The following is an 18788-nucleotide window of genomic DNA, read 5'->3' as shown; positions in this document are numbered from 1 at the left end:
CATCAAAAACATCAAGGTCTTTGATAGCTTGCAGTATTCACAACATACACATAAGTTCATGCGTGTCTCTCTTGATCTTGGTTCATAATTGATTGCTTGGTAGCCCTGATGTAAAGAGGAATGATGATCTAGACATGGCCAATGTATGTAACAGTACAATTGTGTTTTGACAGTTCCTGGCAGATTCTGCCTAAATCTTTGCATTGTCATAAACCAAAAAGAAACAAGTGTTTGAAAGGGCTTATCCTTTTAATTCACAGTCATTGGGAGAAATGTAGAAAGCCTAGCAAATTACATCTTTGCTATATTCATCTGAGAGATGTTTAGAAGTGAAGAGGAGGGAGAAGAAAATACTAGGAGTCACATAGAGCATGTTACTCTAAATGTGTTAATCCATTGTCTTCTGTGTCATTTTAGCTCTCTGAGGAGCTACAGTGCTTTTGGCAAACCTTTACTCCATTGAAGTAAAACTGGTCTCTCTGGTATTACTTCAGAATATGTTCTGATAATTTAATTTGTACTGGGAAAACCACCTTAGATTCTTGTTGTTCTTAGATTTTTAACATTGGTCTGTGGGTGAAAAATCAGTTATTCTGAGGATTATTCTTTGATGATTTTTCCTCTATATACTTGTGTATATTGTAAGTTGGAATTGTCTGAGTACTTTTAGCGAAACACAAAAATGTCATTTTTGTGGTCTGAACTGACATCTCCCTTAAGTATAAATTGCATGTTGTTTTTTAAAAAATGAGAATAAAACCTAACCACGCCACACATGCTTGAATGCTTTTATGGCAATATTCTGATGCCAACAGGTTTATTAAAATTGGCATGGTTTTAAGTCATTTTTTTTCCTGCAGTATAGAGACTTGAAGAGGTAAAGAGCAAATCTGTGTGCTTTTTTATAAAGATAACCCAGCTAAATTAGTCATTTTAGATTTAAGATGTTAAGAATAGCTCACAATATATTAGTGAAAAATCCTTAAAATTTCCACTTTTGCCCCTTCCTACGAGTTCCTCCAATCTGAGTTTTATTTCTTCCTTTAGCCACTTTTTCCTTTCACTGGCACTACTATAACAGCTCCATCTTCATCATCATTCACATCAGTAATTTTTTATGTCCCCCTTTCTTGATAGTGTAACCAGATCTTCCCAATTCTTATATATATCTTTAAGATCTCATCATTCATATTAGTCTTCATAACTGAAACTCACATCCACATTACTCAGCTGCGGTAGTCTTCATAGCATGATCTTGTTCCTCTTGTGTCTAAATAGATGATTTACAAGAAGAATCTGCCTGGTCGCTTTTTCCAACTGTGTTACCTTACTGTTTCTCCCTTGTTTCCTCACTTTTCTGCCCACTGAGCACCAGCTACATGCTTCCATTTCTGAAGGCCACTCTACTGATGTGTTATCTAGCTGTTGAATGTATCTTTATGATGGCAAAGAAGGATGCTGTCACTTGCTCCACACTAGTCATATTCTCAAATATGCATATCACCATTCGTAATGGCAAGGAGGAGCCTGCTGCAGTTTTGTGCATTTGCTGTACTCCTACTTAAGACATAAATGGGAAATGTCACCATAAAGGTGTTGTGGTTACAGTCTTTGTTAATTAGTACAGTCCTTTGGTCCTGCTTTTAATTTTGTGATCTTCATGACATTTTATTACGTTTGGTTGTTTTCCATCATCTTACTTGGTAGTTTTGTTGTACGATATTTTCATTATGGATTTAGGTACCAAATCAGGGTCATTAGACATCACCACAGCACAGTTCGTTGCTCATGATGCTTGCTGTTTGCTCTCCAGCCTTGTCTTTAAGCATTTGATTCTCAGGTGGTCTTCTGGAAGTGAATGGCTTGCATACTGTTATCACCCCTAGCTGATAAACACAATGTCTGCAGGTGTTCCTGCAGGTGTTCCCTGGTAGTGTTCCTCTGAGAGGGGACAGAAGTTAGAGACTGCAGTATGGCTTACAGCTAAGGTACTGCAGGCTCAGCTGTCAGGGACCTACTGCTCCTACGTACATATTTGTAGTGGGTAAATCTGGAAGAAGTTGGCTTTTGGAGGTGGAAAATTAACTTGCTTCCCAAAAGTGTGCTAGGTTGTCTTTTGGCTTTGTCTGCTTGCTTTTTTGGAAAACAGTTGAATTAAAATAGTTATTTAAAAAATGAGTGAGAGAAACGGGAAATTGCACTTCAGAAGAAACGGTGATGTGGGGTATTTATTTTGCCTCACAAAGCTGTTTCTTTTGGGACTATTTGCAGTTAAAATACTGACTTCGAATTTGAAACTGTAATTAATTTTTGCTAATCTAAAGCAGTGAAAGTATGAATAAGCATATCCAGGCCTTCTGAGTGTCTTTGTTTTGGAGTTCTCTAAAATTTGTAAATATTAAATAGGGGGGAAATAATTGGGACAGAATTACCACAGTTTTACCCCCACACACTATCTATACATCTGCTTTGATCAGTTTGCATTTGCAAAGCCATCCTGTAAACTTTTGAGATTTTACATGTGCTTTTCAGGGTAATTATAGTCTTACTGTAGATTGCTACATGTTAGGAACCACCACAAGGCTTCCTGCCACAATGGGTGAATTTGAGAGCAAGAAGGGTAAATAAGCACTGTGAATCATTTTTCAAGTGTCACAATTTGCATATTTATTAAAATTCTCTTTTGCTTTCTTAGAAATTAAATCCATTCTTACATTATCAACTTCAGATACCTTTAAAAGAAATGAAAAAACATACCTGTTTGAAGCTTCTTACCGTGTACATGTTTTTTCTGTTTCCCTCTGTTCAATTAAAGTGTAAGAGTTTTAGACATGCACTAGTCATTCAGGTGATAGAAGTTACCAATTTAACTTGAAGCTAATGAAAGTCATTTAAGAAGCCCTTAATACGTTCTCTTCACAAATAAGACCCTTTATTTAAAAACAAATTACTACTTTCCTACTGGATGCAGCAGAGTAACTACAGTATAATGTAGTGTGAATTAGTATGCTTACAGTGATGTCGGCTTGCAATCTTGAATTTCCTTTTTGAAATCTTAATACTTTTTTCATTTTCTTAGCTTTTCTTTAAACTAATGTGTACTTTTCTAATATCTTGATATTTTCATTTTTACTTTCCAGACTGATATTCCCCCATACCCCAATACTGCGTAGCCATCTACTGCCACAAAATTATTTTAATGTGTAATATTATCTTTTATTTTTAAGGCCGTTCTTCCCTCTTCCCAATAGATGATGGTTTGCTGGACGATGGTCATAGTGATCAAGTTGGAGTCTTGAATTCACCTACCTGCTATTCAGCTCATCAGAATGGAGAAAGAATTGAGCGTTTTTCCCGGAAAGTGTTTGTTGGAGGTCTTCCACCAGATATTGATGAAGGTGAGCTGCCTGAAAACTTAGGAAACTGAGTTTGGAGGGAGGGAGAAGGATTTTGAAAAACCTAAATGAAGTCGTAGGAATAATCCACCCAGCAAAACAATGTTGTGGTGTAAAAAGCTACAACTGCTGTATTTTTAATAAGAGTTGAGGGATATGTTGAGCTTAATATCATTTGATGTAATCCATCTCTTCTGGTTTTGAGATGGTTCAGTTGTCTCCGATTCTGCATTTGCACATTGTAGAGTTGCATGTGATGCCTGGAATTTGTGCTCCTGCTTAGCTTGCGTATTCCTTTCAAATACATTTTAGCCTTCCATAGTGTCCGCTATCTGTGTCTGCTTTTTCTGTATTCGCAGAAAACTTACATTCATACTTGAATTTTAGATTCTGTTTTACTGCTATCTGAAGATCTCAGAAGTGGTTTAGAAAGGTTAATATTATTCCTGTTCATAAATAGAGGAACTAGGGCAGAGGAAGGTCAAGTGGCAGAGCGCTCTGTGATGCATTGAACTTAGAATGTGCCACAGAAGCTTGGATTGTTATGTGATGCGGTTGGAATAGCTTTGTACAATAGTGCTGATTTGAAGTAATTATTCTGTTTAGTATTGGGTTTCTCCTGCGCAGATAAATGTAAATTACATGCTAGCTTTGTAATGTAAACAGAACTCCCCTTACGAAGTTCATTGTAATCGTAGAGTAACTTGCAAACCAAATAACCTGACTGTGGTTAATTAACCTTCAGACATGGAAAGACCATGTTTTGGTTTCATCTTCATTGTGATGCTCTCCTGCAATGTACTTAAGGAGTATATTTTGATATACTTCAACTTTTTTTGATGCTCTTTAGCTTCTAATTCAAATGTGCACTGTTGCCCTTAATACAAATATATTTTCCCTCTCCCCTGCCTGCTTACATGCTGACGGCAGGATGAGACTGAAAGGAATGGAGCATATTTGTGTCTGGTGAATTATTGCTCTTGTAGATTTTAGAGTGGTTTAATTTTTTCCTCATGGCCAAGGTTCTTACAGTCAGCGACAGGAAGGAAAGTAGCTGGGATAGAAAGACATCACAAAGTTGTGCATAGAGCATAGCAGATCTTGCAACAGCACTATTTATGGTTATGTTAGAACCACCTCTAAATAGGCAATTTTAAGTTTCTGTGCATGGTATCTGCTGGAAACTGCTAGCATGATAATCATGGTGGCATATATTATATGAGTACCTACCTACAAAGCTTTGAACTGTACATCACTAAACAGAAAATTGTTTTGATTTTATTCAAAACTGATTCTGAATTTTAAGGAACCACACCAGATTTTACCACTGCCTATAGCTACCCATATGCTTCCGCAATGTTCCTGTTATTAAGCAATAAAAAACAAATGTAGACTTAAAATAATCAGAAATATATTGCATAAGTATTAACGCTTTGGAAGATGTGTCTATTTAAGTTTTTTGTTTATGAAAGTTGGAAATTTTGTTAATTTCTTTTTTCCATGAAATGTTAGCCATTGCTAGAAACAAAGATCTTTGCTTGGTAGTACTTTTTCATTAAGTTGTGTCATTTATTTTAATTGCAACTATTGTACCTCTTTTAGATGAAATTACTGCTAGCTTCAGACGATTTGGGCCTTTGGTAGTAGACTGGCCTCACAAAGCAGAAAGCAAGTCCTATTTTCCACCAAAAGGTAAGAGAGTTGAGAGGTTTTGACCTGGCATGGAATGCAAATCTTATGCTGGGAAACTGTCTCATCGTTTTCCAATGGGTATAATTTACAGTCCCCGTGAACAGTTGATTCTACAGTTTCAATGCAGGTTCAGACATGGTTCCTTTACATACCAAGTCTAAACCCTGAGAGTGTTGTTTCAGTATTGTGCCTGGTTCAGGGCAGGACTCCTGAAGGATCTTCCATATTCTGATTTCCCATCTATCAGATCAGTGTTACATAGTAATATGTGTCATTAATCCAAAGGTCTGTATTTTCATTTATGTCTAGTTTCCAAAACTGAAATTTGGTCAAATGTTTAAGACTAAATCTTAGACAAAAATTTTCTAATAATCCAATTAATAAATCTAAATAAAAATTTAGATAGGAAGTTACAGGCAGGATTCAGAAGAATATATTTGTTTATCTCTTCAAGATAATCAATGTTATGTTTATTTCAGTTTTGTAATGTGAACTTTCTCTTGAAGCACTAATCTTTTTTGATAAATTATTAAATACTGATTTTTAACTATTTCTAGTGTTGCTGTTAGACTAGATTTTTTTTAATAACAGTTACAAAATGTTGGAAAAGCCATTCAGTAGATTAAGTAATTAAATTATGTAGCATAGCTCCGTACATGTACAATAACATATTGGTACATCTAAAATAAATGCAAAAACCTGATCCATATATGAAAGCAATGCAGAGATTACTCATTTTGTAGAGAATGCAGCAATTCCTTCCTTCCCTGGATGTGACAAATGTAGTTATAGTGCCTTTATAAACTGATTGTGATTTATAAACTGATGTATTTATGTGATCATCTATGCTGGGGGAAAAAACAGGATTATTATCCTGGATGGGCCCTCTAAAGAGTGGGAAATGGAACTGAAAGTATTTGTATAGTATTTATTAACACTACATGGAAATTCTAAGACAAACAAAGAGACTTTGGCTTCTTTGATTGTCAGCATGATACACAAAGCTGCTGTCAAGTTAAATTTGATTATCCTAAGCAGTTTATCTCTCCATAAATTACCAAGAGAAATTATTGAAGAACTGTTTCAGGAAGATGCATCTTGCAGAGTCTGTGATGAATGTATAGAGGAAGATGTAATATATTCTTACCTGAAAGGAACGGATTCTGGCATTCATTTCCAAGGAGATAGTCCTGTCTCAGCATCCGAATGTCTTAAGGATGTGTTTCCAGACTTCCTCATTTGTTAAAGCTTTTTGATAACCAAATATTTATAATTAACACAATAAAAAAAAAAATGTAAACAGAGCTTCTTAAAAGCAGGGAATACAAATAGAAGAACTCCATTCTGTTGATCTAATTAATGCAGGAAACACTTATGAAGTGTTGATTTCCCATGATTAACTTAGCCTTATTTGAAACTTCATAGCACTTACTGTTCTTCAGTGTTAAAACTTCATTCTAATTTTCGGTTTAATACATTATTCAATATCATTTTGTAATGTAGCATAACACATTTAAAATACAATGTAGGTTTCTCCTTGTAGATACTCTGGAAACAGAGGTCACCATTAACTGTTGAATATTACTGTGTTTATATCTGCTTTTTTCAGTGCAATAGATATGCCCTATGATTATTTTGTAGAAGAATTTCTTAAAAATTTGTCTTCAAGTATGACTTGCATGTGCAGGCAAAAGCCATGTATACATAAATTATGTCTGAAACTGCTAAAGGTAGGATAAATACTGAGAAGGCTTTGAGGTTGATCACTAATTAGCAATTTAGAAATATATACTATATTAGCCCAAGGAGTTCTTTAATTATTTTTCATCTTAATTTCCTAGTTTGTTACTGTGCGTGGAGTCAATTCAGCATATACATTTTTGTTTGTTCAGTTGCATTAGATATTTGACATAGTATTACTTTCCAAAGACTGCAGAATCATTCAGTTCTGAACTGATTTACATAAGTCTTCTCTGTGGTGAAGAGATACAGTCTGCTTGGGTTTTTTTCAGTCTCGTTCCATTTTCTAGGCTGTGGTTACTTCCAGGCTCTCTGCTTACAGAAAGTCCTGAGGGAAGGCCGAGTTCATAATAAGCATTTCCTTGCTTGAAGAAATGCAAAAAATGTCCTGATCCATCAAGGCTGGCTGCCTCCTGAGAAAAACCAACTGCTTGTTCTTAAATAATTACATTTTGTGTTGGTTCACCACAAAGGCCCAAAGAAAACAAGAATCTTAAAAACTTCAGACTGATCTTACAAGGAAACTGTTCTGAAGCAGAAAAAAAAATTATTCTGTGAGATCAAAGTACAAAGTCTGTAAGCGATCTGCCAGCTGTAATGGAGAATTCCTTCCTTTCTGACTTGCCACTGTTTATCATAGCTCCTGTTACTACGTAGTTGGCAAATAAGTATTTATGGAACAATACAGATGTCCAAAGCAAGTCGCTGAGGTGAGGACTCTGTATGATAACGAAACTCTCAAAGAAATGGTGCTATGAGGATATGCAAACCCAAAGAAGGCCTTTTAAAATATGCCCGGTTGTTTTGTGTGCTCTGTACTATTTATAGTCCGTATCAAACAGAGGATAATCTGATTTAAAGAGGACAGTATCTACAGCCTCTTCTAATCATCTGGGTGTTTCTCTTGCCTTCTGTCACAGCAGTAGTGCAGTAGCTTCATTTATTCAAGGTTCTTAACTGCTAATTTAGAACTGACTGATAAAATCAGGTTGAAAATGTTCTGTTTCTAGTTTAAGAAGCAAAACCCCAGATCCATACAAGTTCTGTTTAACTTGTTACCAGCTTAGATGATCACACTGGGTAGGATTGAACTCTGGATTCAGTCAAGTAACTGTAGGTGTCTTCATGTGTGATTAGTGTCTTAAGCTTCCTTTAATCAATGGGAATCTGGCCAATACAGTCAGTGGAGTATAGAGGGCTGTTCAGGTCACCGTAACATAACATAAGCACACTGAGCTTGATTCATTTACCCAAACTGAGGATATCTAAAAGATTCACGCAGGTCTCACGGATGTGGCGTGGTACTTATTGAAGCCCCACACCTTTCTGGAGCATCAGCTGAAGGTTAGGCAAACTCCTACAGAGGATAAATGGTGCTAGACACCTCCATGTTCCCACTTGGTCAGCTGAGTAACCGTCCGGTCACCACTGACTACATTAGCTGGATCTCTGTGCTACAGTAGGAGCTTTAACACAGTCACTGCAGAAATACAGAAACAGGTGTTTGGATGTCGAAGTGAATCCTCACTCAAAAGTGCCTGAGCTAACAGCTACATTGCAATTGGATCAGCCTGCATTTTTTCAGTTCAGGTGTATTTTGGAGTTAATTCTCCATCAATGAGGACTGAACTGAACAAATGAAAGATTATGTTTTAAAGATTAAATTTAATTAACATGGTGATTAAATTTCTTTAAAGGGGAATAGATGAAATGTTGGTTGCCCTTCCCAAATGTGAATTATTCCCATCATAAAATACAGATCTGTTGCCTGTATTAAGCTGTGGTTTACATGGATTCTTTCTGATTTAAGCTGAGGTGTAGCATTCTGTGGGCAAGAACTGCACTGTACTGAGGCCATTTAGTCTCCTCTGGGGAGAGTCTGTCAGAACAGTACAGGAACCAGCCCTAAAACAAAATACAGCTGTACTGACTGGCATAGGCAGTGCTATGCTGGCTTGCACTGATTTTTCTTGACTTCTTCTCTAAGCCACTAGCAATAGGAGTTAACTGGAGTTTGACAGGATTTAAGGACGCTCCCTGATTTCTACACAGAGAATGCATAGCAGAAGCAGCCTCCTTTCTGGTAAACTTCCATATTACTGTGAAATAAAGACATTATACCTTGTTCAGAAAATCATGTTAGCTACCGTTGTGAATGCAGTCTAGAATGCTTTGCTTTTGATTTTATTTCTATATGTAATAAATAGAAAAACTGAAAAAGTTTAATTTGGTAATATAGCTAGGACCCTTCAAACTTACTTGATGGGCTTTCTGTTTACAGTGCTGACCCAATACGTTAAAAAAGAAAAAAATATCTAATTTCTTGGTCTTTTTTCATTAAGACAGCTGTCAGCTGAGAGTAAGGATGACTATAACCAGTACAGTATCTTTAGATACCAGCAAATGTAGTTCTAAAGCCAATTATCATCTCCAGAAATATTTGTTTATTACTTGATGTAATTTTCTGAGGACATGTATTATCAGAATCACCCACACTGGTTGCCTTTGAAAATTGGGGTATTAGTAATAGTTCCAGTGTTACACAGAGGAATTAGTCAAGTGATAAACACTAACAGCAGTTACCTAAACTTTGGCTCACACAAGAGGCATAAATTCTGGTAGAGGTGCACATGAACAGGAAATTTTTGTAAATCTGTGTTTCATCTAATATTTACCTTGTGAATATGCACAAAATGTTCAAGCTTTGTCTCTTGACATGTAATACCTGATCATGACCTGCTACTGTTGGTTGTACCTATGACCCAAAAGTATGAAGCAGCCTCCTTCAAAGAAAACTACTAGAGTAGCTTTATTTTTCTGTTGCAAACAGACTTGCGTTGCTGTTGGGTGTGAAGCTCTTAGAATCAAATGACTGATGTGGTACATCAAAAAACCAAGAAAATAGGGAGTTAAGCTGTTTTGTAGTACAGTAAAACACATCCTACACTTCACCTACATCCCCGCCATGTTTCACTGTGACTTGTACTTTCTATCACACGTGATAATTAGTTCAGTACTAACCCAAAAAGACTAGCTGGGCTCTCGATCTTTTTCATGATACATGATTTACCACCACTGTACTAGCTTTGCAGATGTTAAACATCCACAGTAGTTCATGAGTTATGGATGTTGAGGTGAAAAATAATCCAATAAAAGCATATATTGAGAAAGCAGAAGGGAGCAAGAATAAAGTTTGTGCCTAGCTACAGTAACAAGAAGAGCCCTGATTTAGGATGTCTAAATGAAATACATAAGATAAGAGTGTAGTTTGCCTTTGCAAGCACTTTCTCACTGATGAATATAGGCTGGTTGCCTATGTAACTGCTGTTCTTTGGAGAAGTCTGTGGCTAATGTGTAATTGATTTGTGCCAGAAAACGCACCCTGGTCCAGAGCAAGTGATGGAGATTGGTTTGTATGCAGACTGTGCAAGTCAAACGTTCTTTGGAAGGGATTGTCTGTCTCTGTATATGGCTATAATATGTGGGTATGGCTATAAAATGTGGGACCTGAGCGAATTATCTTCTGTAGCCCGTTTTCTTCACCAGGAGAACTGGTTATCTTCCTACAGGATAGACTTGGGGAGAAAACTAGAATGCATTGTAAATAAATCATCAAAGGACCAGAGGTGTGGAGCAAAACTACAGCCAGACCAAATTTTGCATGGGTAACACCTGGATTTTAAATTCCAAGATAAATACTGAAAGTTATTCCCTTAAAACAGATTTTGAATCTAAATAATTACTGATGAAGCTTACATTAAACAGATTGTCACTAAAAAAAAATATTGTTCAGCAACGAAAAATGGACTTCACAAGGAAATGCTTCAGCCCAAGCCCAAAGATTCCCTAAGGCATATTTATTCAGAAACTAAATTAAATTTACATAAAAATATAGAATATGTAAAACCTTGTCATGTATCCCTTGTAGAAAGATGTGATAGGACTATGGTATGAAGGGTAAGAAATGAGGTACAAGTTATTAGAAAGACCAGTATAGGCCTTAAATCTCACTTTTGTTCCCATATATCTAAAATCAGTCATGTATTTGTTTCTCTAAACTTACATTCTTCTTAACACATTAGTTCTTTAATGCTTTTCAAGGTGTACCCTGCCATCTTTGCCTTGATGACGTACACTGTCTGCCTGCAATAAGAAATCGCAGTGGTTACCTAGGTTCTCTCAGAAATACAGTATCATTTCCAAAGGCTTGGTAAGGCAGCCATGCTCCCTCTGGCCAAGCCCACTCTGGAGCAGCTGCTTCAGCATTTATTTTTCCATCCAAGTAATAAAACATAACTTTGTGTGACAATTCCACACTTGGTAGTAATCTCAGAAAGAAATGTGGATTTACAGTCCTTTTAAAGTTCGTTTTAGAATACAACACTAATTGTGCTATCGAGCACCTGTAAAGTAACAAATTTTGTATATGTCATTATACTGTAACTGCCAAAGTATTCCAATGTGAGGTTCTTTGTCTTTCTGGCTGTTTGTTTTTACTGTAGCATTAAATAAGCATTTTCATTCCTATTTTTGTAGTGTTTGAGAGGTTTGCTGGGTCACTTATGTAACAAAGTACTTTGATCTAATCTCTAGAATAGAGATTAGTCCTTTGTGCCAAGTCGGATTTTCATTGTATAATATCTGTTACTGCCAATGAATTATGTTCAGCCTAGACTCCCAATATATGATACATCAGACATACTTGTTTTTATTTGGTTATTAGTCTCTTTTGACACTTATTTTAAGGATAGAAGTTGTGTTGACCATGGCAAGGTAGTACATAATCAAAGATGATGACTAATAACAAAGAATTGGTTTGCCTTTCTTTTACTTTTAGAGTAAACACATTTTTATCGAAAAGTCGCTGGCAAAGATGATTAAGAAAAATAAAGATAAAGAGAAAAAATGTCAGTTGGTTTGGCTTTTATTTCCAGGATATGCGTTCCTCCTGTTCCAAGAAGAGAGTTCTGTTCAGGCCCTGATTGATGCCTGCATTGAAGAGGATGGAAAGCTCTATCTATGTGTTTCCAGTCCTACTATTAAGGACAAGCCAGTAAGTAAACAGTAGATGGCCTGCAGGCTATAGCTGCCATCTGTCTAAAGCTGCATTTGAAATGATGACGATGAAAATAATCAAAAGCAAACTACCATTGGCAGAGCTCAACATCTGGAATAGTTGAATGATTTTAAAATTGTAATGTTTTGACTTAATAGGTTTAAAACAGAGCACCTAGACATGCTAAGCTAATGGGGTTATGACTGACAGTTTATATAAGCTGATAAACATATATCCACTTTGTAGCAAAACTTAAAGTAGCATACTGTTTCCTTTCCCAATTTAATAGGTTCAGATCCGCCCCTGGAATCTAAGTGATAGCGACTTTGTGATGGATGGTTCCCAGCCGCTTGATCCTCGAAAAACAATTTTTGTTGGAGGAGTCCCTAGACCATTAAGAGCTGGTGAGTGTAATCTGTGGCTATTTTTAAAAGTAGAAGGTTACTAAAAATAATTTAAACCATGCATTCTTTTATATAGTTATGTATGGATAGCTATAAATATATACATATAAAAATACATGACTGTCATGATAGTTATAACCACAGTGCAGTATTTGTGTATTCTTACATTTCTCTAATAACGGTTTTCATCTGGCTTTGCCCATCAGTCACTACTGTTCATCACTGGGATTTACTGGAAACTGTTACATGTCTAAAGCTGTAGAAAAGATTTTGATCATGTTAGAAAAATTGTAGTGTAAACCACGTTACTGAAGAGTTTGTTTTCAAAATAAGGCTATGAAAACCTCAGCCTCTCTGCCATGCTCCATGAGTATGTGGAGCTCTATTTGTACTTGCTTTAGCTACTGTTTTTGGTAATTGTGTGTTAGCTACTATTCTACTACTCTCAGGTTGCAGTTGCTTTTGCCAGTATGGACAAAGCAAAAACATAGATGATGGAGTACTTGAAGGAGTAGAAATAGGGTGGAAAAGGAACAAATTTGGAGAGGTAGCACAGTCAGTATGGCACAACACTGTATGAGATTGCAGGACTCTTTCTAGACTTGTTGGAGTGCATGAAGGAAGCATTAGAAGTTTCTGTAGCTGTAGAAAGGTTGATCTACAGCCTGGACAGTCTGCTTTGTGAGATGGGCTGCTGCCGTAGCCTTTTACAGTATTTTATGGTGGCCTTCTAGTAAGTAGGTTGAAGTGAATGTTGAAAGTAGAACCGTAACATACAGTGGTTCAAATCATGTTTTCTATTAGAATGACTTCTGGACTTCATTAGTCTTCCATAGTTTGTAATGAATTTTATTATTATGAAAATAGGAGTTTTCAGATGAAGGATGTAGGAGAACCAAGAAGTGATAGTCCAAATTTGGGTATAAAGAATCTTTATTTTTTTCTACCTCAGCCCTGCAATGCTCAAGCTTTTCTGTCATTTTACATTTAAGACTGTACTTTTGACTGTAGTACAAGCTCTGTAAATGAAGATAAACACAGTATGTTCCAACTGCACATTAATTTTTCTTTAAATTCAGTCCAAATACTCCAGATTACTGTGCTGAATGTCTGTGATAAATTTAATGGATGCATTCTTATGCTTAGCTTTCAAATGCCCTGTGTATGTGAAAGTGAAACTTTTATGGCATTGCAAAATAAGAATCATGACTTCAGAAAAGCAGCAAAACTTCAGGAGACTTTTCAAAACACTGTTGAACATCACTGAATGCTGACATCTTTATACCTTAATACAGAGGATACCAATTGTGAAAAAAAGTGGCATTTTCCACCCAAATGAATTGCAAAACTGAATTCAGTATAAAATATTACCAGAGGACTGGTAAAATACTTGATCTGTAAATTTGGTGGGTTTGTTTCTATGAACTTTAGAATGGTAAGTGTAGCACTGTAGGATAAGCTCAGTGTGGCTGATGAAAAGATGCTAACTACCTCTTTAAATTCAAGTGGGACGTAGAGCATTAAGACAGCCAGAGAACATGTACCAAGGAATTTGTGGTATGTAGATCTATTTTATACAGCTTACATTCCATGGCTGCCCAAAAAGTCTTTTGCTGTAATCCCTTGAAGAAAAACTGCCCTGGAATTTCAGGTCCAGATTATCAAGGACTGCAAGGATTTACAATTCTGTTGCTCCTTGGATGTGTTTACCCACAGCGTGAAAGATCTGTCTGCTGAGTATTTCATAGCTTATTTAACAATTTTTTATATTTCTTGTTATTACTGTTATATCGGCTGTTGCAAAATTAATTATTAAAATCAACTTTTTTAGTCTTTCAAAATACAAATGTATTTATAAGATTTGTACTGTAAGAATGTTTAAATTAACATTCTTTTTTTTTCTTAATAGTGGAATTGGCTATGATCATGGACCGTCTCTATGGTGGAGTTTGTTACGCAGGAATTGATACCGACCCTGAGCTGAAATACCCAAAAGGTGCTGGACGTGTTGCTTTTTCCAATCAGCAGAGTTATATTGCTGCCATCAGTGCTCGGTTTGTTCAACTTCAGCATGGCGATATTGATAAACGAGTAAGTTACACAGAAATTTAAAAATATAAATAAATGCGAGAGCGATGACCTATAAGGGAACCTCTCAGGGTGTGGTGCCGTTGCATTTGCTTGGCTTTCATGGCAGCTTCTACAATTCTTTTAGTATTCTTGTAACTCCACTCGTTCCAAGAGTTAAATTGTGAATGCCCCCAAACGAACAACATGCATTCCACAGAGCAGTGGTTTGTTCCTTGGACATATGTTAGGCCGTATGTTCTCTCCATAATGGAGTTCCTGTTTTTTTTGTTGTATGGGCAAAGGGCTTGAAAGTCTTTTTCTCTCCCTGGTTCTAATACAACTAAATACTATGATGATTCCTCTGTCGTTCATAGGAAACTAGTATTCATTGGTTTCAAATCAGCTTTATATTTGCAGCTGCCCTTAATTTCAGTTATAATTATCAGTGCTTGGCACTTCAGAAAGCCAGCCAAGCTCAACACCTAAAATACAAAATGTCTTCCTGTTTGAGTTTTAGTATTTACCAATGTACGTTTCTGGTTGCTACAGAGGCTTATTGCTAGCTAAAGCAAAACTAACATTTGTTAAGGAAGACTAGTCAACTTCCTTACTTCAAGTTTAGAGGTATTAAGAGTAGCAAAGAAAATGGGCATCTAAATTATGTCACTAGTTTTGGTGTCAAGAGCTGCAGAGGTAGTCACTGGTATTAATAGATGTTCTTAAAAAAAAAAAAAAAGTCTTGGAGAAAGAAGGGTTGAGTAAGTAAAGTAGTTCAAGGTCTAGTCTCCTCTAAAGATCAAAGCCATGGGAAAAAGAAAGTAGTGCAGTTAAGAAAAGTCTGCTGTTGGGAGATATAGCATTGGTTTCTCTCCTTTCAAACTGAGTAATACAGCCTTACGTCTGCCTCTCAGATACCAGTCATCTAGTGAGGTGAGATCCCCAAACATGGTACTTTCCAGAGCATGAGTGGGTCTGAATGTGGTTAGCGAACTAGGCTTCGCATTAAGAAGTGACGGCTGCGTTTTGCTGGTTGGGATTACTGTCCTTGTGACTTGCAGCTGACTGACTAATAGCTCTACCTTTTGGCTTATTACGTAGCAGGAAAAATGGCCTTGACATTGACTGTGTGAGGTGAAATAAGCTATTAATCATCTTGCATTTGAGTATTTGGACAAAATGAGAGTAAGAACCAGAATCCAGAACTTTGAAGAAATGCTAAATGGGTTGTTTAGCCTCAGGACCGGGTATAGCTTAGTGTGTTTCAAGAACCATATGTAGTGTGTTTGGCTGTGAAGTGATCTAACTTTAAAATTGGAGGTGGACAGTTGGGTCCCATCCAAACTAGTTCTCCTTCAAAAGTAGGAGACGTGGACTTGAACCCTGTAAACTAGCAGACACTTTTACACTTGTATCTTGGTCTTCCTCTTCCCATGGGAGTGTCCATGGCAGTAGAGGAATATATGGTAGACTGGCAGTGCCATCTCCCAAGAGAAAGGAAGGCATGAAGCTGCCTCTGAAGGCTGCACTTCCAAATAGGTAGGTTTGTTGCTTTAGGTTGGTTTATGATAAGTCATCAGAATCTTTAAGGGCTCTTTAGATGTGAAGCAGGCATCAGAAAAAGCAGTATTTGCTGTTTGCAGAGAAAGAGATGTAACTTGTTAATGTGTGATGTAACACTGAAATATTTAAAGGAAGGTGGGCTGTAAATCTCCAGTAAAACAGTGTGCATGTGCTGCAGGCCTCTTGGAGCTTGGACAGGGGAAAAAAGTCCACAAAAGCTACCCAAAATACTAGATTTCAGAAGCACATTATTTGAGTTACATCCGTGAGACTTCATTTATAAAACCAGTAATCAGATTATATCTTCAATCACTATTACAAAAAAAAGAAGGGAAAAAAAAAGTAGTATAATTAGTACCTGTAGATAGCTGTTCATGGGCTGGAGAGATAGGGGGAAGAGGGAAGGAAAGTTTAGGCTTTTCTCTTTAAATACCTGAGTTCTCACAGTTTCTTTTGTGATTGTTATAATTTGCGTTCTCTTTAGTGTTGGTTTTTTAATACTTGAAAAATAATTTTTTCACTCAAGTATTCTCTTAAATCTGGAACTTTGGCGTTTTGATTAGCAACCTTGGGGGTTTTTTATTTTTAAAAATGTATGCTACTTCTGAGGTATTTCACTTGCAAAATACAGCAGTGCCAAATCTAAGTATTTTAATAAATTTGTCTTTAAACCTTGTGATGAGGAGGGTTTATAAGTGTCTTTGTTTATTTCAGGTGGGATTTTAATATTTATTTTTTAAATCATCTGCTCAGATCATATGGTGTGTTCTTATTGTTTATGTATAAGTGTACAACCTAGTAGTTTGCATTACTGAAGAGTATAGAGAACAGCCCCTTTTTAGGGAACACATTAACCCTTCAGCTGTTTCTGAAAGTATGAAAAAAGCTATTTTCAGAAATAGTTTTTTTCTCCATTGAGTTTATACACTAATGCCTTTTCAGGCTCATTCTGAAATCTGTATTACTGCTGATTTATAGATGAGCAAGCAATCTGTGTAAATATGTAAACCACTGGTTTTATAAATGAGGAAGATCGTCCTACTTCAAGTATTGCCTTCATCTGAGATGTATACTTATGCTGGCCAGTAAAGCAATGTATTGCATATTTCACTGAAGTCTTAGAGGCAGGCTGTTCTTCTGCCCTTTACCTTAGCATAGCCTTGCTATACCAGTTACATCCAGTTTCTATAGGTCTGCTGTCTTTTCACATTCTTTTGATAACCAGTTTTGTCTGTGTAAAAGTCTTTTCATTGCTAAATTTTTCAGTTCACCTATTTATCCTTCTGAACTTCAGTTCAAAGTATTTACAGCAATTTTTTTTGCACATACCTTTTCCTACCTCTAATTGGCAATCTTAGTGTCACAGTCATTTAAGAAACGTTGTCTGTGATCTTAACTTCTTCCTTACCTGAGTACTCTGCAGCTTTTCTCCAGTTCTTTTGATGTGTAGATATGTTTAGTTTCTGTAACAGATGTTTTTCTTCAATAAAGTGCTCCTCATCCTGTTTCATCATATATGAAAGCTCAGCTCCAAACATTTCCTTGAAACTCGTTTGGAGTTTCAGCTCCAAAGAATTCCTTAAAGTGTTGTTAACTTTCATACGCCAGCAGTCTGCATCCACTTCGTGTAATGCTTCCATTTCCCACCATGTTTCTGCAGTACATTTGAAATCATCTTCATACTGATCTTGGTGCATTAATGCACCAAAGCTTGAAATGTATGCTGCTTCATGGTTTCAGTAATTGTGAACCATGAACACGGTTACTGCACAAGGTACCTGTTTATTGCAAAGTTTGTGTGTAATTTGTGATAAGGCAGGTTGTTGTAGTGAAATAAGAAGCAGAGCTTGCACTGGATACAGATTACCGGTAGAAGCATACTCTTATTTCAAACATAGAAATGTTTGAAGTATGACCTCTACTTCTGAAGCCAAGAACTTGAAGACTTACTCAGCTGTAAAACTTTTGGGTGGGTAGCTGTATATGTAATTTTTTTCCTCCGGAGATACAATGGAAAAAATAGCATTTTAAAGTTCTTACTTCAAACGTATTCTGTCTCAGTATAGTACGTAAAGCCAATGTATATATGTTGCAGTCTTAGGTAATAGTATCTCAGAAAAAAAATGTCTTACAGCAATGAGTTTTAATATGAACTAAAATAACTCTTTGCCAACAAAAGACAGAAAATACTGTTTTTAAAAGTGAGGAAAACGTGGAAGACAGCAATACATTCCTTAATGGTGCATTCAACTCATTTTGTGTTTTATTATGAAGTTCTTCCGGTCTGATAGCAGTCTGTAACAGTTCAGTTACCCAAAGACATAATGCAAATTTACCACTCGACTCCTGCCACTTTTCCCCTCTGGCGGTCAGATGAGTTTGGGAGAAAGAAGCTGTCTAAGGCAGGTGTTTCTAGCAGTCAGTAGACTTGCAAAATGGTCTTTTAAAAATATTTTTAGAAATACATTGAATAAAAATTTTTATACAGCGCAAAGCCACAAAAAGGGATGGTAATAGATAACCAAAATCTGTAGCTCCAAATTTGACCATGTTTTAGAAATAGGGAGTGAATTTACAGGGAGCAGGAATGCTAAAAGATCTGTATTCCATCCTGTAGAAAGTACTTCTGATTTGCACGCAAAAGTAATATATGCAAAGACTTTTTTTTAAAAAGGTTAATGTATAAATGGTTACATTTTTTTATGTTCAGTTATTTTTAGCTAAACAGTATAGCATTGGATGTCATATTGTGGTACATTTGGGAGCTGATGAGATTAGCTGGGAGATCTTTGGGCTTGTTTGGTTGTTTTCTACACGGAATTTGCCACGAACATTCTTCCAGAATAAACTAAGGGGAGGTTCTGATGTAGC

At 36.4% G+C, this 18788-nt stretch overlaps 1 protein-coding gene across 4 annotated transcripts in view; it reads left to right on the top strand.

Moving 5' to 3' along the window:
• CPEB2 (cytoplasmic polyadenylation element binding protein 2) overlaps positions 1 to 18788 on the top strand; it is a 55134-nt gene that overhangs the window by 32140 nt on the left and 4206 nt on the right. For 2 of the 4 annotated variants that reach the window (XM_056335016.1, XM_056335007.1), the window contains 5 exons: positions 3252 to 3398; positions 4998 to 5087; positions 11762 to 11880; positions 12173 to 12287; positions 14197 to 14378. In XM_056335016.1, the coding sequence (XP_056190991.1) occupies positions 3252 to 3398; positions 4998 to 5087; positions 11762 to 11880; positions 12173 to 12287; positions 14197 to 14378 (653 nt within the window). Of the gene's footprint in view, positions 1 to 3227; positions 3399 to 4997; positions 5088 to 11761; positions 11881 to 12172; positions 12288 to 14196; positions 14379 to 18788 lie in introns of all 4 variants that reach the window. The other 2 variants (XM_056334989.1, XM_056334997.1) reach the window with 1 other exon arrangement.

The sequence above is a fragment of the Falco biarmicus genome, chromosome 1 (assembly GCF_023638135.1).
Source record: "Falco biarmicus isolate bFalBia1 chromosome 1, bFalBia1.pri, whole genome shotgun sequence".
Classification (NCBI taxonomy): Eukaryota; Metazoa; Chordata; class Aves; order Falconiformes; family Falconidae; genus Falco; species Falco biarmicus.
The sequence above is the reverse complement of the archived record's forward strand: the minus strand, read 5'-3'. Positions and strand labels throughout refer to the sequence as shown.